This window comes from Gorilla gorilla, chromosome 14, assembly GCF_029281585.2.
Source record: "Gorilla gorilla gorilla isolate KB3781 chromosome 14, NHGRI_mGorGor1-v2.1_pri, whole genome shotgun sequence".
NCBI classification, from domain to species: domain Eukaryota; kingdom Metazoa; phylum Chordata; class Mammalia; order Primates; family Hominidae; genus Gorilla; species Gorilla gorilla.
Window position 1 is genome coordinate 94252368 of NC_073238.2, and position 18515 is coordinate 94270882.

The 18515-nt window shown below is 32.3% G+C and overlaps 1 protein-coding gene across 3 annotated transcripts in view; it reads left to right on the forward strand.

The window, feature by feature from the left end:
* Positions 1 to 18020, forward strand: part of NDFIP2 (Nedd4 family interacting protein 2) — a 74710-nt gene extending 56690 nt beyond the window's left edge. The window contains exons 4-8 of one of the 3 annotated variants that reach the window (XM_031001197.3): positions 1851 to 1944; positions 5724 to 5848; positions 10504 to 10570; positions 13192 to 13297; positions 14691 to 18020. In XM_031001197.3, the coding sequence (XP_030857057.1) occupies positions 1851 to 1944; positions 5724 to 5848; positions 10504 to 10570; positions 13192 to 13295 (390 nt within the window). In that variant the 3' untranslated portion in view covers positions 13296 to 13297; positions 14691 to 18020. Of the gene's footprint in view, positions 1 to 1850; positions 1945 to 5723; positions 5849 to 10503; positions 10571 to 13191 lie in introns of those variants that run through there. The other 2 variants (XM_055360417.2, XM_055360418.2) reach the window with 2 other exon arrangements.
* The last annotated feature ends 495 nt before the right edge of the window (positions 18021 to 18515 follow it).

An 18515-nucleotide genomic window follows, 5' to 3' on the forward strand; every position in this document is an offset into this window, starting at 1 on the left:
TGATGTGTACCGTATTAGTCGATTTTCACACTGCTATAAAGAAATACCCAAGACTGGGGAATTTATAAAGAAAAGAGGTTTAATTGACTTACAGTTCTGCAGACTGTATAGGAAGCATAGCAGCTTCTGGGGAGGCCCCAGGAAACTTAAGATTGCGGCGGAAGGTGACGGGGAAGCGGGCCCATTTTACATGGCTGGAGCAGGAGGAAGAGAGAGAGTGGAGGGGTGATGCCACACACTTTTAAACAACCAGATCTCAGAAAAAACAATAATGCACTCACTCACTATCATGAGAACAGCGCCCAGGAAAATGATGTGAAACCATTAGAAACCACCCCCATGATCCGATCACCTCCTACCAGGCCCAATCTCCAACAGTTGAGGATTACAGTTGAATATGAGATTTGGATGGGGACACAGATCGAACCATATAATTCTGTCCCTGGCCTCTCCCAGATCTCATGTCCTTCTCACGTTTCAAAATACAACCATGCCTTCCCAAGAGTCCCCCAGAATCTTATTCCAGCGTTAACTCAAAGAGTCAACAATCCAAAGCCTCATCTGAGACAAGGCAAGTCCCTTCCACCCATGGGCCTGTAAAATAAAAAACAAATTAATTACTTCTAAGATAAAATGGCACTATAGGCATTGGGTAAATATGCTGGTTCCAAAAGGGAGAAATTGGCCAACAAAAGGGGATACAAGCCCCAAGGAAGACCGAAACCAAGCCTGGCAGTCATTAAATCCTAAAGTTCCAAGATAATATTTTTTTGAGACAATCTCACTGTCGCCCAGACTGGAGTGCAGCGGTGTGATCTCTGCTCACTGCAGCTGCTACCTCCCGAGTTCAAGCGATTCTCATGCCTCAGCCTCCTGAGTAGCTGGGATTACAGGCATGTGCCACCATACCTGGCTAATTTTTGTATTTTTAGTAGAGGCAGGGTTTCACCATGCTGGCCAGGCAGGTCTTGAACTCCTGGGCTGAAGTGATCCACCTGTCTTGGCCTTCCAAAGTGTGAGATTATAGGCGTGAGCCACCGCACCTGGCCAGAATAATCTTTGACTCCATGTCTCACATCCAGGGCTTACTGGTACAAGGGGTGGGCTTCCCAGGCCTTGGGTAGCTCTGCCCCTGAGGCTTTGCGGTGTACAGCTCTATGGCTGCTTTGAGGGACTGGCATCGAATGCCGGCAGCTTTTCCAGAAAAAAGGCCACCAATGCCTCTACCTGGAAGACAGGTAGAAACACGATAGACTTGGGGAGAATTGTCTCCTAACATAGTCTGCTGTTGATGGGCATTTAGATTGTATCTAATCTTTTGCTCTTATTAACATTGCTGGAATGAATTATCTTTAATACATCATTTTTATAAGAGGGAATATGTGTGTGTGTGTATACATATATATATATGTGCAGTATATTTTAAGAACTGGAATTGCTGGATCATAGGGTATGCACATTTTTATTTTTGATAATTATTGCAAAATTGCCAACAATAGAAGTTGTACCAATTTATACTCCACCACTGGTTATGAAAGTTCTTATTTCCCAATCATTACTAATGCAGCACTGTCACATGTATCTTCTTGATACCATTTTTATGAGTTTGATGTTATTCATCTTTTATCTTTTTTGTGTTTATCTTTAAAGTTACTCTTTTCAAATGTGACTGTGAAAAAATGTTACTTGCTAATGCTTATTGATTACTCTGTGCCAGACATTGTACTCATTATTGCATTTGTCTATACAACAAATTGAGAACATTAGATGTTGCTGAAGTTCTTATGCTTACATTTAAGATGATAAAGTTGTAATTTTTAGTGAGCTATTCCAATGTTACATATTTACAGATTCAGGAGGAAGAGTGTCCACCAAGAGATGACTTCAGTGATGCAGACCAGCTCAGAGTGGGGAATGATGGCATTTTCATGCTGGCATTTTTCAGTAAGTAATCTTCCTAAACTGTTTTGGTTTTTTTTTATGAATTGGCTGTATGTGTATTAAAGTAACATAGTGAAGAGAAGCAAATATTGTTAGCATATGTCTACCTTTCTTAAAATGTAAATTGTTCCTGATATTGGACTAATGAATACTGTGATCATATGTTTAAATACAAATCCTAGAATTTATTAAACTCTTGTTGGATAAATGTATGCATTGCAGCCATTATGAAGATGCTGACATGTAAAAGTACATAAGCATACTTAAGCTATTTCAGATTTTTAAAGAGAAATACTGCTATATTGGTGCCCATTCAGCTCTGTGGGAGCATATAGAATGAAACTATAAATTCCACTTTTGGGGCAGAGGATTTCCATTTGAGTGTCCTTAAGCTAGAAGAAGGATTGGAAACACAGATATTCTGGGCAACTGGAACAGTGTCACTTGGGACAGACAGTTATGAAAGTATAAGTCTTATTTGGGGGAATGTTAAGTAGTTAGAAGATCAGAAACAGTAACATTTTAACATCTTGCAGAATTCTTAGTATTTGACTTATAAAGTAAATTTAATCTTCTTGAGGGAAGACTGTGTCAAAGTCTTCATTATTTCAATTCCTAATACAGGGATTGACATAGTAAACTCATTAAATAATAAGATGCCCAATCAACTGTTTAAATTACTAAAGCCAGTGTTAGAAACCCAATATTCATTTAAGTAAGTTTATTAGTCTATGATATAGTTAATTTCTGCCCTCAATCTGGTTAAATGATCAAGCTTTCATTCTTGGATAGAATGCTGATTTAATTCAGTTTAGTTATAAGCTTTATTATGATCATAAAACCGAGAAATAATTTACTTAAAGTGCCACATTCAGCTTTAAAAAGTAGAAAATACAGCCTTCGTGAGTTGTCACTTTTGAGTCTGAAAGTTCATGTAAACCCTGTCCTCCAAGTTTGAAATGGTTTCTTGCTTCCCTTCTATTTTCATCTGCTGAAGAAAAGAGGGGGAGGGGAATGAGCAAGGAGGGCAGGCAGCTCCTCAGATTTACTAATTGTAATGTTCACGTTGTCAACCAGCTAATGTATATGCAAGATTTAAATCTTAAGTTGGTTTTAGTTACAATTTCTAGTTAGATAATGTTAGGTATAATAAAAAGGAAATAAACTGTGGTTACAAATGAGTGCTGTTTTGTAATATTAGTCTTGTGAACCTTGGTTTTTATCTTAATTTTGGTTTAACTGGTAATCCTATATATTAATAACATTTTAATAACAAACTTCTCAGTTTGTTTACAAAAAAGAGTAGCTTAAACATTCATTACTTTCATTGTTATTATACCTTTTAAGAAACCTTAATTAGAAAGGAAAGGATCTAAATATATTGTATTATTTTTAGTATAAATACCTGTTTCTGGGGAATAAAAACATGTTATTTGACACCTTCTAATTATGCAACTCAGAAATCTTATTTCTCCATTTATTTCACTTACCACCAGTATCTTCTTTTTAATTTTAATTTTTTAGATTTGAAGCCCTTTCACTGATGTGTTATAAATGCATGGTAACTTAGACACACTGGATGACTTTATTCTTAGCCAGTGGTAGTATATTAGTTAATATAATGTAAATGTATATATTTATATTTAATAGATTTAATATATATTTTACTAAATTTTTACTAAATTGTTTCCACAACTTATATATTTAATGCTTCCTGTTTTACAAATATTGTACCAACATTATAACAGTAAATTTATATTTTTACCTGTATTTCCTGATTTTTTTTTCTGGCAGGCTATAGGCCTAGAGTTTATTTGCTTGATAAGCATAGATTTGTTTGTCATCACTACCATCTAGTGGCTGTTTTTCAAATTGCAACTTGCTATATTTTCCATGTTTCTTAAATATCTAATAGCTACTGTGGGTAAAAAGGTCCAGAAATAGATTTTATTTTTAGTGTGGTTTAATTATAACTTAAGCATTTCAGGTTATATAACTTGCACAAGTAAAATTACAGTGAATATCAATAAGACTATTTCAATTAAAACCTTTTGGTGGCTTAATTCTTTCCTTCTTTATTTTCAGTGTTTTACCTCACATAACCCTAAAAAAAGTTTACACTTAAATTTGGTAAGATAATTGCATATTCTTGTTCAGAAAATGTAAAAGAAGAAATGATTGTAATAATGCTCTTGCTTCTCAAAATCCTTTTAAAGTGTTACCATAAAATGCCTCAGATACATGCCTAATGTGCATATCTCTGATCTTATTTTTAAGAAATTTTCTAAGAGAATGGAACAGAATTTGGTTATTTGCCAAATACTAGAAATGAAAAGTTTATGGATAATTGACAGTCTATGGAAATGACCTTAAATTTTAGTACTTCAAAATGTAATGGGCTCTTATTTGATCCTGTTTAGAAAACTTTTCTTCTGAGGTTTAGCCATTTGTACCGTGTGTGAATCTTCACATCAGCATGCCATGATAATAAGTAATCACCTGCATTATTATCATTTTAGACTTGAGGGAAACAGAAAGAGAAGGTATTTGTAACCTTAAAATAATTAGAAGGGTGTTTTGAAATGTGAATTCTGATTTGTAAGAAATTGCCAAACTGTCTTCCAAAGTGGCTGTACTATTTTGCATTCCCACCAGCAATGAATGAGAGTTCCTGTTGCTCTGTGTCCTTGCCAGTATTTGGTGTTGATGGTTTTTTTGTGTTGTTCTGTTTTGTTTTGTTTTTTTTTTTCAGACATTCTAATAGTTTGGTGATGGTATCTCATTGTGGTTTAATTTTTATTTCCCTAACAATTGATGTTAAGCATCTTTATTCAGTTTATTCTTTTGAGCACCTACCATATACAAGTCAAAAAGTTACAGTTTTTAAAGGGGTTATCTGGACACTACACATCTTGACACATCTTGGAAAACAAAACATTGATGTCTTATTCTGTCCACAAAAAGCTGTTTTTTATATAGCTTTTACATGACATTACATAGCATAAGTAAATTCAGAAAAGGAACATCTAAGAATTGTAATTACAGCTGAATGAAGAAACCCATAAAGTATTTGTGAAGTATTCAATTTTATTGTTTTGTTTACCTTTTTTTTTTGTTTTTTTTTGAGCCGGAGTCTTGCTCTGTTGCCCACACTCCAGTGCAGTGGCGCGATCTTGGCCCACTGCAACCTCCACCTCCCAGGTTCAAGCAATTCTCCTGCCTCAGCTTCCCAAGTAGCTGGGATTACAGGTGCCCACCACCATGCCCGGCTAATTTATATATTTTTAGTAGAGACAGGGTTTCACCATGTTGGCCAGGCTGGTCTCAAACTCCTGACCTCAGCTGATCCCCCTGCCTCGGCCTCCCAAAGTGCTGGGATTACAGGCATGAGCCACTGTGCCTGGCCTGCTTTACCTTTTTTAAAAAGCCAATTTTGTTGGCTGATTGCTTAGGCTGGACTTCTTGGGTGGAACCACATGTGAGCTACATTGTGATCTGGTTTTAAGCTAGTTTATAACTGCAGTTACAACCATTAATGATAAGCTTTCAGGAATGGATTCCTGTTGGCCAAACTGACAAGAAACCAAGCTTACCCATTTGTTGATATACAGTATAGCAAATAAGTCATTTGCAAAAAGTAGGCTATAGTCTATAAAGAAGGCTTAATTGGCAGAGTTAAAGGGAGCTGCTGTTTCCATTGAGCCATGAAATATTATTAATATGTCTATGTTAATTTGTTTCCAAATTGTGGTTTATAAAAGAACGGTTTCTGTTGCTTTTAGTGGCATTTATTTTCAACTGGCTTGGATTTTGTTTATCCTTCTGTATCACCAATACCATAGCTGGAAGGTATGGTGCTATCTGCGGATTTGGCCTTTCCTTGATCAAATGGATCCTTATTGTCAGGGTGAGTGTCTTGATAGCCTGTATCTCTTTTATCTCTAAAATGAGATGTATGAAATTTTCTGTATGGTTCATAAATGGTCACTTTATTTTCATGAATTCAGTTATTTCAAGGCTTATTCTTAAATCCTATACTTAATCATTGTAGTGAGCTCTGTGGTATGAACACTTTATAACTTTATCATATGAGAAGTTGTTAATATAGTGGAAAGAACTTTGAAATAATAAAAATTTAAGTTTGATTCTCATCTTTTTTATATGTCTTAACTTTAATTATTCTGAGCATTAGTTTCTTTATAATAGGCTGATAATAGCTGCCTTGTAGGATTTTTATGAGGTATGGAAATAATGTGATTAAAGTACCTTATCCAGTTACTGCACAAATATATGTGCTCAGTAAATCATGGCTACTATTATTGTGATATAGTGCAGTATGCCTAAATTAAGTTAAAACATAAAAATTTCTTGTTTAGTCACATTATCATGAACTTAAATATCTTCTCACTGTTTTCTTTTGAAAACATTGAGAGCTCAAAAGTAAAGCTGTGAAGTGGTTATCAGAACTCTTTTTTTCCCTCATGCTTCTTCTAACCTTCCTTATTTTCCTGTTGTTCCCTGAAGTCACCGCCTGCCTTCTTATCATTTACAAGATAGTGCGTAGGGAGACAATGATAAGTCCTTTTCTTTTCCCCATCTTAACAACTTTTCTAGTCTCCAAATAGTTTTCTGTAAAAATTGCATAGGCATTAGTGTTGTTAGCATAATCGTCCCCCAGCCTTTTGAAGGCCTCTTTTGACTTTTTTTACAAATGTTTCTTCCTAGTTTTTTTTTTTTTTAACTGTAAGATCTAGGAGAATGATCAAGAGTGCTTTACTTATTGTTGTAGTAAGTCTTTTGAAAAGTTACCTACACATTTTAAATGCTGTTATATAATTAATAAATTAAAATACATACATTCTACATTTAAACATTCATTTCTAATTGAATGAGCTAAATCCTCCTAAAATTTTTAGTAGAATCATAGATCAAATATATTAGCTTCTCTTAAATGTTCACTTTGATAATATATATTATGAAGTTGATTTAAAAGTACCCACTATGAAAATATTAATGTTTATGAATGTAATGCATTTCTTCATTATTTTAAAACTTATAGCTTCCCAGGGTTTCAGTAATCCATAGGTTTTGGTTATTAATCAGTTAATTCTTGGTTGGGACCTATGGACTGGTTTCTTCTAAGATAGTTAAAATTTGAGCCATCATTAGAATCATCCGCTGACAATTTCTTGTTTTAATTTTATTGCAAAAGATGTACAGTGGGTTCCTAACACAAGTATAAATCTGTTAGGTGTTACAGAACATACAAAGATAAAGGCACAATCCCTTCCCTTCCCTTATAGAAATTATTATTAAAAAACCTCAAAGTTGGGCCTAGATAAGTCCAATGTTGATTATGATACTAATAGAATTAAGCACTATTATTCAAATGGGATTTCTCATCTAAATCACAGAACATAGAAAATGATATGAGGACTGTTTTCTCAATTCTCCCTGTTAGTAAATTGCTGGTATCATTCTAGATGTGTAAGAAAGAAGTTAATGCATCTTATACAACTTATGCCCTAAAAGTATTACAGCTTAATTTTCTCATAAGAACCTCAGGTTGAGAAGGGATTAGATTATCTAGTTATCACCTCTAGTTGATGTGATAAGATGGGGAACTTAAATTCAAAGACTAGAGTTTCTTACAGTTTTGTAAGGTAAATACTGTCATCAAGTTTGATCACCAGGACTGTTTAGTTTCCCTTAAAATACTTTTACTGAGTTAGAGTTAATGTTATGCCTTTGGTGTGTACTAAGAAGTGTTACAAGAAAAGGACTTAAAAAAATCTTTTGTATAAAATAACAATAACTGCCATTCATTTAACCCTTAGTGTGTGCCAGGCATAATTTGTTACAAGCAACGAATTTTCAAACTTTAACTGTATCTCTGATGCTGGTGATGATCTAGCCATTTTATTGGTGATGAAACTAAGAATAAAAAGAGTCTAATAATTTGCTCAAGGTCCCACAGTTGTTTTTTTTGTGGAGACGGGGTCTCACTCTGTCGCCCAGGCTGGAGTGCAGTGGTGCCATCTTGGCTCACTGCAACCTCCGCCTCCCGGGTTCAAGCAATTCTCCTGCTTCATCCTCCAAGTAGCTGGGACCATGGGCACATGCCGCCACGCCTGGCTAATTTTTTGTATTTTTGTAGAGACAGGGTTTCACTGCGTTGCCCAGGCTGATCTCAAACTCCTAAGCTCAGGCAATCTGCCTGCCTCGGCCTCCCAAAGTGCTAGGATTACAGGCGTGAGCCACCGCGCCGGGCCCGTCTCACAGTTTTTAATGTGAATTGACATCTACCTTGGTCTCAATTCATTGCCTATTTTCCTACTTCTGTACTGCCTCTGTTACACTGTACTTTGACTTTTACTATAATGCTCCAAGTAAAACATTCGTCTTAGAGTTTAGTGCTGAGAGAAAAGTTTTCTCCTAAAAACCTGGTGTTCCCTTTCATTAGACAATAAGTAATTTATAAATCATACTGCTGCTGTCCATTTTGTGTCTGAGCTGCCATGAACCTCGGATTTTGTGTAAATATCTTTAGCCTAGCCTTCTGATACTACTATCTAAGGTTTTTTATTATGTGGTTAAAAATACATATGTGTTTTATTAAAAACTAACAAAGTACATTTTGAAAGTAGACAGGATGTAAACAATGAAATAGTGGTGTTACATTAATATAATAAAATCAGATGAATTCATAATGTTCATTAATTTATTTTCCAAAATTTGATTTCTCTAGCCTATGACTGGCCAATCAACATGATTGGTTTACTTATATGAAAAAAACAACAGTTGGCTTAGGCTTATGATTTTAGTATTTTAAAACATTTTTGCTAACACAGTAATGAGTCCAAAAGCATTTCTTTATCCTTTTTACATAGCAAATCCTTCTCTTTGACATCAGGGTGAAGGTAATTATATTTTTCACTAGGGAGTAAATAAGAACTAGCTTTATGGTAAACATTTTTGGTGAAGAATGACTGTTCTTGATGTTCAGGTTACCTGTTACTGGGTAACATGCAGAAATTTAAAAACGTATTGCCTTTGTTCTTTATTCTTTTTTGTTCTTACAGCCTTTAAGACCTATATGAAAATGTTGTATTTCTAACTGTTAATCACTTGACTAAAAAATAGTATAGTACCATCCTGTATAAGCTGTATCTTTTCAATTTCAAGTCCCTCCTTCATTGTACATATATTTTAAAGATGTAGATGTACATGGGATTTATGTGTTTAGTAGTACTTTGAAATTTTAAGTCTCTGAAATTACTATAAATTTTAAAAAATTACTATAAAATTTAAAATATGAAATTACTATAAATACTGAAATTACTATAAATGGTTTATTAATTAATTGGAAATACTTCCTGAGAAAATACTTAAAAGGCTATAAAAAACAGACTTAGATAATCTTTATTTGATATGCTTACTAAATGATAACATTATTTACAATTTGTAAGCATTTTTTATTTTTGCCAAAGCCTAGGATTTTTAAGCTTATATGGAAATTACCAACAAATAATTGGAAATCTTTACCTATAAAGTTACAAATACTTTTAATTAGTATTAGATTTGAGAGCAAGTCTGCATTTAGTGGAATCATTTTTAGTTACATCAGATTCAGTTTGCAGACCAGTGGAAACAGGGTGGGTAAACACAAGCTAATTTTTGACAGTTTTAGAGTAGGTTATATTAAACACTTTTTAAAAAAGTAATCATTTGAGGCATTGTTTTAGGTGCTAAAGTTATCTGAAGTAACTGAAGAAAATTAGATTGATTTTTTAAAAAACCTTTTAAAATTAATGAAGTGTGTGATGTCTAGAGTCTAATCAAGGAAAGGATAACTGTGTCCAATATCATCAAACTCTGCCTTCCATCTGCATGTTCATATTCCCACACCACGGAGAATATAAAACTGTCTACCATGGCCACTAATAGGAACTGTTGAAATGCCACTTTAAGGTTCATTTAGCTGTTCTCAGCTCTCTGTTGGGAACTGAATGCTAGAGCATCTAGTTTGAAAATAAAAAGACTCTAATGGGGGGTCTTTATGCACCTAGTATTTTTGGCAGTGATTAACAGTAGGGGGTGTACAGAAGGTCAAAAGCTCTTCTTTTGGAGGTCAGCAGAACACCCCCATCTGATAAGATTAAACTAATGTGGCTTTTGGTGTTAATATCTGAAGCAGCGGGTTGCTGTAGTGTGTTTGGGATGGTAGTTGTGGTTTTGAGAGATTATGAAGAAAGGACTGACGTGAAATTTCTAATAAGAAAATGTGTGATTCAGACATACAGCATTTACTATTTCTTGCGGGGAGTTTGAAACTGGTTTTTGTTTCCAAAAATACTTCAATTTTTTTTTGCTATTGCATAAGATGATTTTTTCTCAAATAATTTATATATGTGTATGCCATTAAGTGTTTTTATTTTTCCTTCGTGCTATTTTTAAGTGTTAAAGATTATTTGAAGTAAATCATTCTGAAACTGAAGATAATTTATGATTTTCAAATTCAGGTGTATGAATTCGGTTAATATATTTATGTTCACTCCATAGTTTTCTGATTATTTTACTGGATACTTCAATGGACAGTATTGGCTTTGGTGGATATTTCTTGTACTTGGTAAGTTTATTCTTAATGCATTTAGTTTAACTTGGATATTTCCAAAAACTGTAAGATGTAAATAAATTGTGTTGCAATTTATGTGGAAATTATTTTTCTTCTGTAAAATTCTCATATTCAAACACATCATCTCACGTTTTTAAACTATTCTATATAGCACTACAGATTTCTTAGATTTAAAATCCAGAGGCTATCAGTGTAAAGAGTCAGTGGTGGGATGATAATTGAATGCTACAAAATTTTAAAATAACAACGTGATAAAAAATTGTCTTTAGCATTTATCTCAGAAAACATACACAAATGACTTCTTTTAATGATCTTAGGAAATTTGAGAGTTGGATAGTTTGGTTGTTCTATCTGTCCTCTTATTTTTCGATCATGGAAACATTCTTTATGCTTTTGAAATGTGCCTTGAATTAATCATTAATCAGCCAGGCATAAGGAAAGGCTTTATGCCTAATGATCACAGTGCTTCTGTTGAGTTGTCTTCCTATAAGACGTATCTTTTTATTAATATTGATGTAATTTTATGGATTTTCAATTTTTGTTCCCTTTTGTTTTTTACCTTCAATGTGAGATAATTAAGTTAATCATTAAATCACATTATATCTTTAATCCACATTTCAGATGTATTTGCTGACATAAGGAATACCTTTTGTTTCTAGTTAAGAGTAAAAGCCCATGTTTCACTCAGAATTGTACCAGAAAATAACAGCATTTCAGTAGGTGGCAGTCTTCTCTCTGAGTTTTTATTTAGTCATACTGTTGGATCTTTAGGATCTTTTGGGAAACAAATTATTGTTAGTCAGATAAGGTCACTTAATTCTTTAATAGCTATATTGAAATTATTTTAGTGTTGTGACTTTGTTGAGATGCATCTGGAGGTGAAGCCAGTTTTATATTATGTGTTCTAACTGCCTGAATGCTGTGTTCTTTATTGAGTTTCTTACCTAAAATTGAGAAGGTTTATAAAGTCTATTAAGTATTTAAGCATATTAAATGAGTACATTTGTGTGTATATATATATTATTTAGAGATTGGAGGAATCTTAGGGAGGTTAGTGTGGAGCAGAGTAGCATACAGAGGACAATGCCAGTTCCACTTCAGAGCCATAATCTAGTGTTTATTTATTTAGGGGAATGTGAAAATGTAATCAGTGATAAAAATGTTGCTCTCACATATGCTGAAAAGAATGTTGAGCACTTTGTAGAATGCTGAGAAACAGTAGCCACTGAGTGATTGGTTTTTAGGTATGAACTGGGTGGCTTCTTTTAGAAAATGCCTGAGAAGTAAAATGTGTGTTAGAAAACAGCAGCTTTAGAGACAAAGGAAGGGATCCCACAAATAAGTTGGTTTACGTTTTTCAATAATATTTTTACATTTGGATAACAGTATTATTATCTTTGAACAGCATCTGGAAGGGCATGAGGGTGGAATTCAGAAGGAGTCCCAAACGGAGGGAGTTAGGATATGGGAAGCAGATGCGATTGGGTTTAGCTGTAATTTATACCATTTAAGTCATCATTTGTATCTCTCTTCTGTCTTTCCTCTCCAATTTACTACACACATGCTTCTTGTTTTTAGTGATTTGATTACTGTCTTGCAGTTGGGGTACAAATTTAGTTTGAGACTTCATATTTTAAATTCACAAACTCCTTTTCCGCCTGGTGAGGAAAGTCATACACATACAGTAGATATCTTCTGTTTTTGTTTTTGGATCCCCCCACCCTGTTTTCCTGGTTAAAAATTTACTGGAGTTAATAAATGTTTCCCTAAGAATCATATGCTTAAGTATTTCAAAGGCTTATACTAGTAATGGTAATGTTTTATACTTATCTAATATTTTTTATGTGAAACTTTAGAGAATTTTACAGGTATTGCTTTTTAAATTATTAAATATATTTGTGGTTGTTATTTTAAAATACTACTTTACAAAGGAGAAAACTGAGGTAGATATAAGATGTATCCCAAATAATCTAAATCATTAGAGTGACTGTCTTCCAAGTTGTCTTTTCTAACTCATGTTAATTTTTTATTATAAGTTAGTTTTTTATTATTGCTTCAAAATAAGAACTCATAATTAAAAATATGTACATAATGCACATATCTTCAAATACAGATTTCACAGATGACAGGCACTTGATATTACTATACAGGCTTACTGTTTTTTTCCCCACAATTGTTAGCAACCTCATTTATATATTTCCTTTTTATCTACTTTATATAAATAAATATGTCTTAGTTCACCCAGTGGTTATATTAATTGAAAAGATTGAACCCATGGGTTCAATGGGGTTTTTATGAGTTGAATCAGTTTAAGTGCGTCAGGTAACTTTACTATTGAAGAAAATAACTTAAATGTATATTTTTATGTAATTCTGGATTTTTATAGCTAGATATGCTTTAATTTTGGTACATCTAGGCTTAACAAATTGAAAAATTGTATTTCCTTGTGACAGAGTTTATCCTTATAGTATAAAATATATTACAGAAATGAATGGAAGTCTGCAAATAAAATTCCTTAAGCCAAGAGGATCTTGTTTATAATTGTCTACTTTAAATTTATCTTGCCCTTTTCTGTATAAAAACATAGTATATCCATATTATTTCAACCTTCTCAGGCCTGCTCCTTTTCTTCAGAGGATTTGTTAATTATCTAAAAGTCAGAAACATGTCTGAAAGTATGGCAGCTGCCCATAGAACAAGGTATTTCTTCTTATTATAGAGGTAAGAAATATTAATCTGTGAACTCTGCCTATTCCCTTTATGTATTCAAATTTGCCAGATACATATTAAATGCCTAATGTGTATTCATGATTTTTACTGTTAGCATATTTAATATTTTTTAATACTGCTAACAGTCAGCTTATTGAAATTTGATAAGTCATAGACCTTTTTAGATAACTTTTAGATTTTTAAAATTGAATTTCATAAATTTTAATTTTTAAAATACATAGCGAGTGAACTGAAATTTTGAATCAGACTTTTAAAACTTCTCTTTAAAGATTAACCATAGAATGTATATGAAGTAACCACCAGCACAAAATTTGAAGGCTTGAAAAAACAAAATATGACATAGTACTTAGACCAAAGGAATGAGCATTTTTGTCTAAAACAATATGAAATTCACATAGACATCTGGTGGAGAAAAAAATCTGATTGAAAAACAATTTGTCTTGCAGTCCTTTTAACAGTCTGGATTAAGGAATAAAAGTCACGTGAAGAAAATAGTTCTGTTATTGTTTTCTTAATGTGTGCTGATTTTTTATCGACTATGAAGGCTACAACTTGAATAAGTAGGAATATGAAGAAATGAGTAGAAGTTGTCTTACTGGTTATCCAGTGAATTTCTGGAGGTCGTGGGTATAGTAATAGTATTTATTTATTGTTCAGCGGGAGTATCTTCACATAAAGTAACCTCATACTCCCTATTCTACTTTTTAAAGCAAGTACCATGTACTTTATGCCTATAAATAAGGTAAACTTATAAAGCATTTGAACTCTGTAACCAAAATGTCTGCTAGTACTTAATTTCTGAATGCAGGACTATAGGGAACAAAGTGTTTCAAGTTTATTAAGTATTCTTTTTTCAAATAAATAAATTGCATGCTTTGTGATTTGGTTGCTTACATTTTATCATTTATATAAGTTATACATAAGCTTATATAATTTACTTATTTCTGCTAGAGTACTATGAATACATTTGTATTTCTAGATCATGTTGAAGTATCATTTTAAGTGTTCTATTAAAGTCTCCCCCAACCACTCCCAAAGAAGTCGCTTTTTTATTTTAACAAGCAAAATATCTTTGCAGACAGTGGCATTAAGAATTTGTCAGTATTAATAATAAGATTAAAAGTCAAAGTAATTTTGCTGTTTTACTAATTTGTGTGATTGTCTTCTATGCATTTTGAAGAGTCTAAAATACAATGCAGATATTTTCTAGATGAAAATCTGCTATAGAAGCCTTACACTTTAGAATGTATTCTGATATGTAGACTTTAATGAAGAGAATATTGTATACTTAATATAATTCTTCTATAAAATGTGTTGTATTATACTATGATTTAGATAAAGACAACTTAATACATTTTAAGACTAATTCCTTCTTTGTCTCCAGACTGCATCAACCCGACATTCCTTTCTTATACCAATGTGAAATTTCCAGATCATCTGTAAACCTACAACTTTAATAGAAGACTACTAATAACAGAAGACAAATTAGTGAAGAAAAGACGGAACTTCGAAGTTGAATGGCAGGGTGGTTTTTGCTTACAAGCCATTTCTGTTCATTCTTTAAGTATCTATATTTCATTTGTTTTGCACATATGCATATGTGCCCATTTAAGATATTTGCATATACTTGATAGAAACCATAAAGTTGTAGCAGTTAAGTCCAGTCACATTTGGTTAATCAGTGTTTGATATAATTGAAAGAGTTGAGTGGATAAACAGTCTTCCAGCTTGTAAATGCCATTGACTTCTGACCTGACATTTAGTATAATAAAAAATGAAATTCTTAACCATGTCAAATGATTTAGTTTCTGGCTCTTAGACTCATCTGGCAGTTCTACACATGAAACATCTTTTGTTATATAAAGTGTATTGAAACCTGCAGTGCTGATTATTAGAAAGGATTTGTCAGATTTTTGAACATGATATTTACATTATTATTTAGGAAAACTCTTCCTGTAAATAACCATGCATAACTTACTTTCTGCAATGTTTTCTTAGAAATTGTGTCCAGATAGCTTTCACTAATTTTAAATTAAGTGAACTAAATATATATGTGTATATGTATACACATATATATACACACACACATATATATATTTAGAAACCTGAGTGTTAAAGATAGAATTTTAGGACAAATTTTAAGAAAATGTGGGAATACCAAATGTCCTTTATAAGAAAAATAAATTTTTTTTAAGGGACATACTAGTTTTAGGGATTTTCAGATGGGAAGCTGCGTTTTTAGGATTGCCCGTCTTAGAGATTCTTGCAGGAAGAGATTGTATTAGATATTATATTTATTTCATTTAAGATAATTTTCAAAGTTAATTTTCTAAATAAGATAATTCTCATTTGTGTTTGTCTTTTAAAAGGCCAATAAAATATCTTTCAGTATCATTGTAATAATTTTTTTAGAGTTTAATTTGTAAAGCTTAGCAAATAAAATCTTGTACTATTAATAGCTTCTTGCTTTATGACTTTAGGATTAACTTGTAAAAAACATATCCTGAACTGAGATATGCAAAACACTCATTTTCAAGTTATGGAAATGTGTTTGTGGCACATAGGACTGTGGGGTCTGTGTGTGTAGTGAGAGTGTGTAGCCACTATTATAACTGGAATTTAATTTACATTCATAAACTACTATATTTCCCATCTTGCAAATCATTTTATGTCTCATCTGTTTTTCCTTTCAGTTATATCTTTGGTTTTGAATACCAACATTTAAAATGATGGTATTTTATCTTTTAAACTTAAAAATTATTTAATACAGCTATATGGACCTTATAAAATTGATTTCTTATTTATTATTAGACATTACTACTAAAAGGTACATCTAACTATTCAGGGACATTTTTCCATTTCCAAAAAATAAAATTTATTATGCTTTATAACCTCTTCTGTATTTTCTAATTTTTTCATTGTCTTTGATAAATAAAACATAGTTTTGTTTTGCTAATATAGCCTATTTTTTGTTTTGTCTCATTCAGTTTACTTTCCTGCGTAGAATTTTTATTGTTATATTAAAATTTTTATTGTTGTATTAAAGTACCTGTGTTACACCCCTTGAAGTAAGACAGTAGCATGGGGTAAAGAAAAAATATTTAGTTTAGTTGCCTAATTTGGAAATTAATTAAAAATTAAACTGTACTAATAACATATTCAAACTCATGCTGGATCTCTTTCATATTAATTTCTTATAGACCTGTACTTTATTCTTTCAATAATTTTTAAATGAAATTAAGCTTTGCTACATGGTAATTAAATAATTACTAGGAAGCTTAGCTATCAAACATTGACTTACTAAAATTTCATTTTAGCTTTTATGGTATATGTGCTTGTTTTCTGAATATGGATACATGTTACTTTTGATCCAGCATCAAAACTTCACTTTTTGTTTTGACTTTTCCCCCCAAATCTATAAGGTTCAAGTATACATATTACTGAATCCTCTATAATTGGCATAATTCAATGGTAGCCTTAAATCTCATCATGTAAGCAGGGGAATCAGAATGTTATTTTCAAGAACTTAATGTTCCCTTCAGATATATCAAATCCTGCATACTTCATTTCCTGTGAGCTTGAACAGCTGCTGTTGTGTTTTGGGGATGCTTGATCATCTTTGCACTCTGCCTTAAAGATTGAAAAATCAAAACTCTTGTTAGGGTATCTAAACATTTTTGAGTGTGAACTGGGGATTGGAAGTTAATACAAAAAAATTTCAAATTATTTCTATTGTAAATGAGTAAGCTAGTCATGGCTAGGATAATCCATTTTCATGTATTTATGCAATAAACTGAATTTTAAGGCAAAAATAACACTTCTATATAGTGTATGCAGGACAGATTTTAGAAACTTAGATTAAAATACAAATCCCATTACATTTGGTTAAAATGAAAATCTCTGCTTAATGGAAAAAATACTAATCTTTAGCCTATTTTGAGTCTATAATATTTCATTTTAGACATGCCTTCTAAGTTGTTCACAGATTTTTACCTGCTAAAACAATATTATTTCCAGTAAAACCTCTCCTAACAGGAAAAGTGGAGTTCAAAATATCCAATTGGAGAAAAATTCAGAGTTCCTTCATTAAATATAATTTTTTTCATCTAGTATGTACTATTTCAAGAAGTGCAAAAAGTAATGATAGTGAATGTGATACCATACTTAACTAAGGTAATATATATCCTTAGTTTGCTCAAAAGAGTCCTGGTTATTCCTGTTTTCTCAGCTTAATAGTGCCTCATCGTACTCTCAAAAGTGTTCATTTGGAGGATAAGTTATACGATCATCCTGTGTATAATTGTAGACTGTACCAAGAAGCAACTACCTTAGCTCCACTGCCCTTTGAGGGATGGAACTGGGGTAAGGGCAGGAGCCAGTTATTATTGCCACAGTGTTTTCTAATGAACCATTTGGCCTGTAGAGGAGGAATAGTATTTTTTTTAATAGTTGTATTTGAATGATTCCAGCTTATCGTAAATACTAAACTGAATGGCTTTTATATTTTTAACTGCTGTTAAATGTTATTTTAGCATTTATTAGTTGTTTATTATTTAATTCTTCAAATAGTCATATGAAAACATATATTTGATAAAGGTCAATTGTTAGATGATAATGTGCCATTCATTATCATAGGAATGTCCTTGCCCATATATAAAACATGCTGGCATGTATTTTACTTGTTAATAAAGTTGTATAGATGTGGAAGTGTGAACCTGTGATGCATCCTTTTCAAAATCAATTTAAGATTCGCATATTATCACGACTGTGACCTCACTAAACTGTTTATGTGACAAACCTTTCAAGATTGGAGATGAAAACAACACTTGTGAAATTAGGTTGGGGTTGCAACATCTTTTAACTTCTCAGTTATTTGTATGTCAGGGACAGATTGTGGTTTAATTTTAATAAAAAATATATCATCTTTTAGAAAATAATTTATGTTCATTTCTACTTTGTAAAGTATCATTGGTCACCTAGGTCAGACCTGCTTATGGGTTTGAATTCTTATTTGGGACATAATACCTAACATGTGAAAATTTCCAGCAAGTAATTAAGAAAAATAGAAAACTCATTTCATACTTTTAAAAATATGTTTTTAAAGTTTAAGCTCAGAATATTTGCTTCTTTTACTTTTTTAATGTTTTGAGCTTATATTTCATTATTTTTGTTTTGAGAGATTGAGTTACTTGCTTTTAAAAAAATTCTC